The 11,799-nt window shown below is 37.6% G+C and overlaps 1 protein-coding gene across 2 annotated transcripts in view; it reads right to left on the bottom strand.

The window, feature by feature from the left end:
• Positions 1-2,143: 2,143 nt before the first annotated feature.
• The window catches only part of TRPC4 (transient receptor potential cation channel subfamily C member 4), a 115,886-nt gene continuing 106,230 nt past the window's right edge, over positions 2,144-11,799 (bottom strand). For both annotated transcript variants that reach the window (XM_089899659.1, XM_022574682.3), the window contains 3 exons: positions 4,887-4,928; positions 4,672-4,761; positions 2,144-3,199 (listed from right to left, as the gene is read on the bottom strand). In XM_089899659.1, the coding sequence (XP_089755785.1) occupies positions 2,480-3,199; positions 4,672-4,761; positions 4,887-4,928 (852 nt within the window). In that variant the 3' untranslated portion in view covers positions 2,144-2,479. The remainder of the gene's footprint in view (positions 3,200-4,671; positions 4,762-4,886; positions 4,929-11,799) is intronic.

The following is an 11,799-nucleotide window of genomic DNA, read 5'->3' as shown; positions in this document are numbered from 1 at the left end:
TCTCCTACTACTATATGTCTGACTTAGAACAACTCGAGTATTTAAATCACTGTCTCCCAGGGCTTATTCTGAGTCCTAACATATTTGAGATAAAGGTGTTCCTGAAGCAGTCAGAACATTCATTAAGCTTACTGTGTTTCTCTAAACCTCCCTGGCCCGTTCCTAAATCCCTAGGACAAAATCCAGATTTAGGAATGAGCAGCATGTCAGTGCCTCTGGCTTTCCTGAAAACTAAAATCTAATATTTCAAGTTGAATTCTGATATCCCATATCAAATCCATTAAAAAAAATCTACTAACTTCTATAATGTAATTGTCTAAAGAGTCAAATACATTGCCTCTTTAATTTTGCATATTCCTTTTGCTTTACAAGAAGGGACACAAATTTATGGAGTTTACCAAACTCATTCTCTCACACTGTAGCATTTCAGAAGTGGCAACAGTAATGTCTGTTGTACACATTGTTTTGCTTGGTCTGCATTCTGAGAGGCAGTACAATAAAGCAGTCAAGGGCATGGCCTTGAAGGACTCATCATAGCTTCATCACTAGCTGGGCACCTCAGCTTAGTCAGTGCTTGCCTCGATTTCCTCATCCAAAGAAGTGGGGATAAGAATAGTAGCTACTTCAGAGGGTTGTCATGAGCAGTACATGTGTGTTAGTACACGCATAGCACATAAGACAGTGGCTGGCATTGCTATTGCTGTTAGTCCTTATTCTTGATGTACGGCAATCAGAAACTGGGTTTTGTAATACTACGCAGTTTTTGGTCAGTGCTAAATCATATATGATTTGTCTAGTCCATGGAGGTGATTTTTGATGAAACAAACTCAGCATGTTTCTGTTGATTTGAAATAAATGCTATTGCATGTGGTGAGGAAACTTCTGTTTCCATGGTGGCTTAAGTAGATACAAGTTACAGAATTTAAATTTTAAGAAGTTGCCAGCACCTTTTTTGATATTAGGTGAAAACACTTCCTTTTCCGTGAATGAGTATAATATAAGGTAAATTACCTTATAAACAATAGAAGAAACAAGCAATGAAGATTTGTCCCCATGGGGAAAACTGTATATCTATACCTACTGTTAAAATTAATAATGATTTTTGGGTGATTTTAATTCTAAAGAAATACCAGTCACTGGGGTAAAGAAGAAGAAACTACTAGGTTTTTGTACTTCTTTTGAATTACAAAAATGCACTGATTGAAAATAGGATTTAACTTTGCTTAGATTTAGATTATTAGAATGAATTCATTTTCATCTGGATGTTATGAACATGCAGTCATCTCGCTTTGTTTAAGGTGCTTAAATTGTTCCAATTTATTGTTATTCTTTTCTAGAAATTTTGCCACATTTTTGAAATTCGCTTATTCACAAAGCCTCATATTTATACTGATTGGCAGGTGAATCTGAAAAAGGTCATTAAAAAAAACAACATTAAAATAAAAATTATTTTCTGACAAAATGCCATTAAAAATCATCAGTGGGCTTCTCTGGTGGCGCAGTGGTTGAGAATCTGCCTGCCAGTGCAGGGGACACGGGTTCGAGCCCTGGTCCAGGAAGATCCCACATGCCGCGGAGCAACTGGGCCCGCGAGCCGCAACTACTGAGCCTGCGCGTCTGGACCCTGTGCTCTGCAACAAGAGAGGCCGCAATAGTGAGAGGCCCGCGCACCGCGATGAAGAGTGGCCCCCGCTTGCCGCAACGAGAGAAAGCCCTTGCACAGAAACGAAGACCCAACACAGCCAAAAAAAAAAAAAGAATAAATTAATTTAAAAAAATCATCAGTCATCAACATTTATTAAGACGAACATTTCCTTTACTTACTGAAAGGAAAAACTGGGCAACATAAAACTCTAGAAATTATACCTGACTTTCATTTTAAAAGTCTGAGCTTGACTCTGAGAAGGAGGCTTGTTTGCTTAAACTGTGTATGATAATGTTTTACATGTTCTTAAAAAAAAATTGGATAATATTTGTGTTTTAAAGCCAAATTGTAGGGCTGAGTGAAAAGTCCTTGCTGAGTAACAATCTCTAGAGACCCTAAAAAATTGTGAAAAGCTCTAATATTTCAGCTACATTGTTTTTTGCATATAAAAATATCTATTATAGGAGTCAACTGGCAGATATATTGAGTCACATTTGTTTTAATTGAAAAAGAGAGCTAAAAATTTCCTGTAAGTTATTGCAACAGTACAAGAATACAAGGTGCATTTATTTATTAACAAGAATACAAGGTGCATTTATTTATTAACAGCAACAACAACAAATTGTAAAACAAATTGTGAAAGCAAAAGCGGGCTACAAAACCAGGGTGTTTGATAGCCTTTGCCTTATTTAAACATGACATGTCAATAGGCCCCAGTTGAATAAATGCTATAAAGTGTACGTTTGCATTGGCTCATTCACCTTTAAACATCCCCCACCCAGTGCACTATGGAAAATGTGTGTTATGGATGAGAAATGCTTCCTCTGTCAAGTATCACAATCTTGTGGTCACGTAATCTTCGTGGGTGACCATGTCTGTGAGGTTTGCATCATAGTCTACACTGCAGTCCTCTTCCTTTGCGTGTTTCTCCTTTGGTATGATTGGAACCGTGTCCTCCACCACCACCTTCTCCGACTTGAATGAACACACTCTCTTGCCAACCTGTAAACCCAGGGAATCCGTATTTCTTTCTCTATGATCTACTAATATACACTGTTCGCTGAGACCTGGGATGTTCAAGTCACCCCGGGAAGCTAACCCTCGAGATTCCAGTTGGATGTTTGTCTCTAGTGGTGCTTCAGCTTGTTGACGAGCCACCTCTTCCGAAACGGAGAAGATTTGGTTTGCATTTTGCTCGGCAGCGTGTTTTGATCGTCTGTGAAATAGCCCGAAGTTTTTGATATCGGTCACAAAATTCACTTTTCTCTGCTTCTCCCTCGGTGGCTCCTGCACCACCAGGGCGGAGCCGTTGCTGATGGTGTGTCTTTCGGAGGCGATCGCTGCTGATCGTGGGTGAATCAGGGTGGTTAAGTCGAAGAGGCTAAAGTTCTTTTTCCTGTCCTTGCTACTACCTTCGTTATCACTCTTTTCATCCGAGTCTGCGGAGTTAGAAGAATCCTTCGTGCCCTGAGCAGATTGGACCGTAGAGAGCTTGCTTCCTCTTAGTAACCCCAGGACTTCAAAGCGGAAGCTAGAAATGTCTTGCTTCAGTTCCTAAGTGAAATGGAAAACGATGGAATTAGTCTGTGACGTAAACAAATAAACGTTGAGAATCATTATCTGCTCGTTTCATATATGGATCTGACACGTCTTCATTCATTTTTGAGAGCTAGGCGTCCACTCTGCTGTGGTTCTGATTAGAACTGTCAGTTCTCTCAGGGGCACTTGTATCTATTTGTTATCTCCTAATTTCCCTGTCGGAGTTCTGTAGTAATAGACTTCCTACGGTTGATGTAAAAAGAAACAGGAAGAGTTTTCTTTCCCACCACTCTGGTGGAGTATGTTGGGTTTCTTTGGAACTACAGTTTCAAATTCTTTCTCTGCAAAATATTAATCTGCTTTCAGGTCATCTTACATTCTCTCAGGGACATTTTGCTGTCCAAGGGGATACCTAAAACAAAATAATTAAAGTGGAGTCTACCCTTCCAAGAGCTGGCAGTTAGTTTCAATCGTTTATTACCTTGGAGTTGATTTTATCCCAACCTCTGGGGATAAAAAAATCAGCCACTAAATCCTGGGAATTGATTCAGAGCACACAGCACTTCCTAGATTCATCCCTTTATCTTTGGGGGCAGCTGAATTCTCAGTCCTAACCTGCTGGTTGCCTTGCGGTGGCCTCCTGCCACCAGTCCATCTCCCAAAGCATCAGGAATTGTTTAACTCCAAAATTCAGAGGTGTGGCAGCAAAGAACGTTTTGGATCCTAGCCAACTTTCAGTCTGTGCTTTAAGTTTTGCAATTTATCTCTCTTCTTACCTAACTGGCTGCTTATATTTATTCTCTGTTAAGCCTGCTGTTTTTCTTTGTCAAAGGTCTCCTGTAGGGTTTTTTATTTGATTGTTTTTGCCTATGAGATCTTATTGACTTTAGTCAGTCTTCCAAAATCTCTAGCAACTCATGCAGGCTAACAAAGGCATTTTATACACATGATTTGAGCAAATATACTTCGTGTATTCTACCTTTCTTCTGTGATAGAATTGAAAAAAACAAAACTCAGGGAGAAAAACTACTTTTATAAGCTACAGTTAAGCTCAGACCTTAAATTTTCTTTTACCAAAGCCGTGCCGAACACAAAGAAGGTTTTTGCTGTCGTTGTTTTCAGAACGTTGGTTACTAAGTGTTTCAGGTTTAAAAATCAGACCGACATTTCTAAAAGTAAAGCTCACTCAGTAGAGTGTGGCTGGGATCAGCAATCAGAATGCCACGAGGCACTAGGATTTTCTCTGCCTCCAAATAAGTCCCCTCGATCTTTCAGATTGTTTGTTTGAAAGCAATGTATTTTGAAAAGAAATTTTACCACTTTTTTTTTTAATATATAAATCAATAGGGCTTGAATTTAAAAATCAGAAGACAGACAGGCTTGCTCAGAACACGTGGTCCAGTTTCCAGCTCTGGTGTTAAACGTGCTGCACCTGGTTCCACGCTCTGTGGAATCTGCCTTTTGGCGACAAAGATGAAAGTGGTTACCTTAAAGTTTTCCTCAGTCAGACCTTCTTCAGTTTTGGCGTCTCTAATCATTGCAGCCACGTATCGCTTTACCAGGTTCCTCATAACTTCCTGAGGCATTTGAACACAAGAGAATTGATATTCAGTGCATAAAGGTGATTTTTCTCTTGAGTCAGTTCCAAAGAGGAGATTGTGCTTTATTTTAATGTAAGTGTCAAGATATAAGAATAACTTACTTGATATTGGTGATGTCTTCTTAAATTATCAGCAGCTCGCCTCTGAAAAGGGAAGGGACATTTACTTTTTGGTTATAGTGATATTGTACCATTCTGTAAAATAATGCCTGGTTCTTTTAATCAAGAATATTATTTCTCTCATTTCTGCAAAGTGGGAATTTTACTGGACAACAGACAATAAATAGCTAAAGAGAATGCTTCATATGAATCAAAAGAATGAATGAACCAAAACAACAAAGGGCAAGGTTATAATTCCTATGGCATTTAACATAGAATAAGTTAATGATGATGGCAAGATTGTTCATTTAATATAAGTGATGAAGAATTAAGTAATCATACTTAGTATGTATCCCAAATCATTTTAAATGGTCCTAAGAGACGCAGATGGGACATATCAAATACAAAATAAATGTCAAATAAAAATAATGATTTGATGGGTAAAAATCTAGCATTATAACAATATGAAGATCTTCATCAATAGCAACATTAAAAATTTAACCATGATATAAAACATGTAATCAGAAACACTGTTAGTGAACTCCCCAACGCTTAATTTCAAGCAGGTGTACATTAAGAGGAGATTGCTGTTTTAATTAGATGGTTGAATTTAACAAAATAAAATAAAAGGTTCTGATCAAAGATAGGGTTCATTAGATTAAAAAAAAAAATAAATGTGACTCTGAGCCATCATTTTGAAGAGATCAGAACGGTTTGGGAGCAAGCTGGTGTTAGCAGACAGCAATGATTATGGAGCGTAAAATGGAGAAAGATGTTTAAGGACTAGAAAATGTCCGTTATAAATTGAGTTAAATAATAAATGACAAATGATATATTTGCAGATTTCACTAGTATTCTAAAGATACTAGAAAAAAAGCTATCATAATCCCAATTTTATGCATGTCAAATAAATATCAGTATTGATTCTTAAGGAAGAAAACTAGCCAAAGTAATGTAAAATAAAAATACTTCTGTTACAAGGGAATGAATTTGGTAAATTGTGAGAAAGCAGAAGAGATAACATATCGGGCTTCCCTGGTGGCGCAGTGGTTGAGAGTCTGCCTGCCGATGCAGGGGACACGGGTTCTTGCCCCGGTCCGGGAGGATCCCACATGCCGCAGAGCGGCTGGGCCCGTGAGCCATGGGCGCTGAGCCTGCGCGTCCGGAGCCTGTGCTCCACAACGGGAGAGGCCACAACAGTGAGAGGCCCGTGTACAGCAAAAAAAAAAAAAATAACATATCTTGGGTTTAATTAAGTCTTTTGATCTTGTTCTTTACTAAATAATCATAGGCTGTTAAAATGGAATTTTGAAAAGGGCTGTGCATACATCACTGTGAAATGATATTAGATAAAAAATCAAGCAATTCAAAAGAAACTCTTTTTTTCTCTTTAGGGCAATAGGGGAAATTGGCCTTTTCACTGGCCATGAGAATGGATTTGTGTTTCATGACTATTAGTGACTTTTAGAAACAGATGAGACCATGCTTAACTTTCTAAAGGCCACTTTTAATGATTGGAATACCATTCAATATTACATGAATCTTAAGAAACAAATTTTCAAATGATTATGGTATTAATTAAAAGACTGGGAAATTTGAAACTTCATACAAAACTAGAACATCTTGAAAGAAAGAGAGCATGGGAATTTTATGACTGGGCCACAAGATGGAGGTATGTGACTCCTGTTTAGACACAGATCAGCTGAAACCCGAGACAAAAGCACTTCTGGAAGGAAACAAGCCTTCCAGGTCTCCTCCACTTTTTTTGAAGTGAACACAAATACAAAAGCAATCTGTACGCTAACTTCTTTAGCACTCTCAGTGTAAGTATTGTACAGGAGATCGTATTCCATGGTTTAAGTAAATAGAAACTCTGAATTTAATATAGAATTTAGTCGACTCAATTTTTATTATCTTGGGGTTCTATAGCATTTTGCTTGTTTAATCTGTAAAAAGCCAATAAAAACTAAGCAGAGAGAAGTTTGAAATCATGAGTTAACTTTAAATTTCCTTAATGCAAAACTAAAACTAGGGATGACAAAATCAGAAAATTATGAGTAATAAGTGAAAATTATCATGATGCATTTTAGTATTAAAATGAGCACAAACTGTTTTCCCTTCAGTAGAACCTTACTCATACATGAACTTTAAAATTGTAATGCAAATATAAAAAGATCAAAGATCACACTTTAAAAACTAATTCCAAGTTTATTTTTCTAGGAAAAAAAATTTTTTAAGCAAAATAGTCTGGCAGAAGGAAAGAACATAGAAAAAGTTTACTATGATAACAGTAAAAATTTATTCAATATCCATAGCCCAGGTTTAAGGCTAAGTTAATATAGTTAATTGTTTTTGACAACCAATTTGTTTCCACAACTAGATGGTCATACTACAAAACAGTTTTCAGTATTGCGAGATTATATCAGCCACCCGAACTTCGCTATCCTAGGAAGAAAATAAGAATGGATGCAGTTAACCATCTTCTGAGTACTGAAAGCAAAAATGAATGCAATGAATTCACCAATGCTTATTGACCATTACTATCAGGGCTAACTGTGGCTATTTTCTTACTTTCAGGGAGGTAATGTGGTGTGATGTTAAGAACACCTGGGATTGAAGGTGACTAAGCCTGAATGAGGAATTTATCTCTGAGGCCCTCTCCCTTCCACATTTTTTATTTTGCAAGGTAAAGATAAACTCACTGAATGATTTTGAAGATTAAATGAGATAAGAGATTTAAGGCTTCTATTACTAACTAATGTTAGTTCCTGTCCTTTCTCCATTATTTTCCCTTTGTGATTAATATTATGATTTAACATACCTAAAAAATATGTTTTAAGAAAATATTCTTGAATCACAAAACCTGTGGATAGTTTAACACATATTGGGATTGCCTCTGGAAAAGTAAAAGAATGTACTTAGGGGTAATTATCTTTGAGTGATTTGCATGGCATTTCATGCTTGAGAAGAACATTTTCTTTAGCTAGAGAGTTGGATGCTTTAGCCTAGGCAATAGAGATTTGTAAATAAGAAATTCTTATTTAAGTGATAGGGTGAAGGGATGGTCCTGGTAAATATGGATAGATATAACACAAATTCTGTAGGCAGTTATTTTTGTTTTATTAAGACTTTATTATTTTTTAGAGCAATGCAAGATTCACTGCGAATTGTAGGGGATGGTACAGAAATTTCCCTTAAACCCCTGTCGCCACACACTCTTAGCTTCTCCCACTATCAACATCCCCAACCAGAGTGGTGCATTTGTTACAACTGATGAACCTACAAAGACACATCACTATCACCCAAAGTCCATAGTTACATTATGTTCACTCTTTGTGTTGTACATTCTATGGGTTCTGAATGGAAAGGAGGGGACAGTAAGAGTCCCAGGGGGACAGGGAATGTTGAGGGGAAACAGCTGGAGGCCTGCTGCTGGGGTGGGAGCACGACTAAGATTTCTAGCCTGGCTGCTGAGATGTTGGTGCTATTAGAAAAATAATAAAGAATTCAATTTGGGACATGCTGACAAAGGACATTAAGGTGGAGATGCCACTGTCTATTTTATATTTTGGGGGAAGGTTAGGACTAAAGAAAAAGATTTGAGGATTATATGCATAGGTACAAGAGTGGATACAATCACAAATCCACATTTCTTGGCATTGCTAAAGGGAAACCATCATGAACAATAAAATCTTCGATAAATTGTGAATATATCTATTAGGAATGCATAAAATATTCCTTTCATTTTAAATTAGCTTTCTTAGGCTAATACTAAAATTAATTTAATTATCTAATTTCTCAGAATCTACCAAAGGTCAAGGAACACAAGATCGGGTTTCAAATTTCAATACATGACGACTGACGTGTAGGCATTAAGAACAGACATGTTACTTATTAGAACTGAAGAGCTGGTCCAGTCTCATTGCCTCATTTATAAGCAAGGAAACCAAGGTCCACACAGTTGAGTGAGTAATGAAAATACTACAGTGTTCTAAAGGCAGTGCCAGTCCTAGAATCCCAGGCTAGAATTTACTCTTAACTCCTTGCTTTTTTGATCACGTAGACACTAAGAGATGTATAAGAACGTCTGTTCTGCATCCCATGACTTTGCCTCTTTCTCCCAACACATCTTAGTTTGTGGGTCAGCATCCTTTCGACTGGATCCTCATTTATTTGAATAAAAATTAACCACAAAATGCATGGCATATGTTGTACTAGTTTCCTAGGGCTACCATGCAAAGTACCACAAAGTGGGTGGCTTAAAACAACAGAAATTTATTATCTCACACTTCTGGAGGCAAAAGTCTCAAATCAAGATGTTGGCAATTCCATGTTCCCTCCGAGACTCACAGTAGAATCCTGCCTTTCCTCTTCCTAGCTCCTAGTGGTATCTGTTAATCTCTGGTGCTCCTTGGCTTATGCCTGCACAATTCCAATATCTACTCCATCACCACATGACGTGCTTCCTGTGTTGCCAGGTCTTCAAATGTTCATGTCCTTATGAGGTCTCTCCTCCAATAGGAGCTCATCTTAACACATCACATCTGCAAAGACCCTGTTTCCAAATAAGGTCATATTCTGAGGTGCTGGGGATTTTGAGTTCAAAGTATCTTTATGGGGGAGAAACAATTCAATCCATAATATATGCACTCTTTGCCATAAACATAATGATCATTTTTGGCAACCGGTGACATCGTTAAATATTTATAATAGAGCTGCCACCAACAATACCTCGTACGTTTGCAACCTCTTTGTTGGGTAAAGATCAGCTGCACTTCGAAAGGATTTACTCTCATAAGGGAAAGCATTACATCTTATAACTCTCACTGGAAGTGACTAAGAACAGAATGGACCAATGTGTGTTTATAAAAGTAATATAATGAAGGACAGTTCATTAAAAAATACCTAAGTGGGTAAGAGGTATTTAATTTTTTCAAGCCATTCACATGTTAAACTTCGATTGACAAGTGATCTGCAATGACTAGGGGTTCTCTGTTTTTACTAAAAAGTAATGAACGAGGTAGAATTATAGCATGATAGACCTGGGTTAGGAATAAAGAATTTTCTGTGGATGAGTTCATGTTTACAGCGTTACTGAGAAATTTGTAGAATTGCATTTGGCAGCTTTTTCTAAAATAACTTGGGTTGATTTTCTGTTATGTTTAAGAAAAATGAGCCACGTGACTGATCAGGGACCTTCCTTCCCTAACTTGATGTCTAGGAAAATTATTTTGGAGGAAGACGTGCACTTTAAGATGGCAGTTTTCTCCACAAATTATATCGGAAGTCTGGCTCGGTTCTTTGGCAGGGTGGCTTTGAACGCAGGTGCCCTGGGCACACCTGCCCACCACATTAGCAGATCTCTCTCTTTGCAGGTTCCTCCTGCTTTGTTAGGACAAGACAATGGCAGTATTTGGATCACAGAACTAATGATAAAGGAAACGACCAACTAGTGAGAAGCCTTGCTGCCCAGAGGTAACCTCTCATTTCAATAGAAGTGTCAGGTTGCTTTAGAGCAGGAAGGGTTTTGCAGCTATGAAAGAAAGGGCTCTGAGGAATCCATGGTGACATTTTGTCACTCTTTATTTCTCATTTTCCCGGTCCAATATGTGGAATGTCAGGCTTACTCCATGTAGCTCGTTCCCTGCAGTCAATTGTCAGTGCCGTTTTCTCTCATTTCCACTCTGGTTTTGGTCTATCACTGATTTTAAGCCCATGAATTATGTCTTTTATTCTCTGCTTTGCTCAGTGAATCCCTGAAAGGGGGCAGCTTGCTGTGCTCTTCTTTTAAAAGAAAACAAGTAAAAAGGCAAGGGGCCATTTCAGGATGTGATCCCTCTGTAAAGATTGTAGTTTGGCTCATTTATAGATGAATCTATACATATTGTTCTCTATAAACATACTTTCTAAGCATATAAAAATAAATGATATAAGAAGCTGAAGGTTGCCTTGTCAAAGCAAGTATTCAGGATCTCACTCTGGAAATAGCAAGAAGAAATTTGTTCCTCTAGATTCCCACTTAGGAAAGAAAATTTAATTGAAAGTTCCCATCAGCCAATCTTACAGCAGTAAATTAGGGATTGAGAGGTACCCATGGATGGACACAGTCATATCTGTAAGATTTGTTGGTAGGCCTATGAAAAGTCATGAAGATCAAGGGATGACACATTTTGATAATGATAAAACATGAAGTCTGAAAGGCAAGCACTCTTAGCATGTTTTCTTTAGTAATGATAGGTGACGTTAGTCCATTCACTGCTCCTAATTCTCTTGCAGTGACTTAACTGAATGTATTTCTGTGGCAACTGGTCAGGCATGAGTATCCCATCTGTGACCCCAGGGTTGAGTGATGCTAAGGGGCCCTAACAGAGATGGTGTTTCGTGTTCCCCTCACTGTGTGCTCCAGAGAAAACGAGAAAGTGGAAAACATAAAACTAGAGGTTAAAACCATTCTTTTATGATTTTGTTAAAAGACCTGGTAGTTTTTTGGTTCAGTATATTGCCCATTAACTTTAGCATTCTATTTGGAAACCTGGTCTGTGGCATTAAAAATGATTCATATTAATTAAACACTGGCAGGATCTTATTGCATTAACATCTTTTTACTTTAAATTATCTAGACCTCTTGGACAACAAGTACAAACATTGGCTTTTAGTTTAAAAAGCTGAGCTAGATACCAATGCTTTTTTTTAACAGGAATTTCTAATTAAAGTTACAGGCTGGAAGTGCTTGTTAAAATGGAAATTCCTGATGATTGTAGGACACACCAAAGTTTGAGAACCACTGCTTTAATACTGAGAAGAGTATTTGCTGATAAAATGTGTTTAAATTCCACAAGTAATATAAAAAACCAGAAGCCTATAAAATGTTGCTTATTTTATGATTGTACTTTCAATATGCTGCCTCTTTGGTGGG

Source organism: Delphinapterus leucas, chromosome 18 (genome assembly GCF_059928025.1).
Source record: "Delphinapterus leucas isolate spDelLeu-1000000601 "Yukka" chromosome 18, BTC_Dleu_Yukka2, whole genome shotgun sequence".
In the NCBI taxonomy this organism is placed as follows: domain Eukaryota; kingdom Metazoa; phylum Chordata; class Mammalia; order Artiodactyla; family Monodontidae; genus Delphinapterus; species Delphinapterus leucas.
The sequence above is the reverse complement of the archived record's forward strand: the minus strand, read 5'-3'. Positions and strand labels throughout refer to the sequence as shown.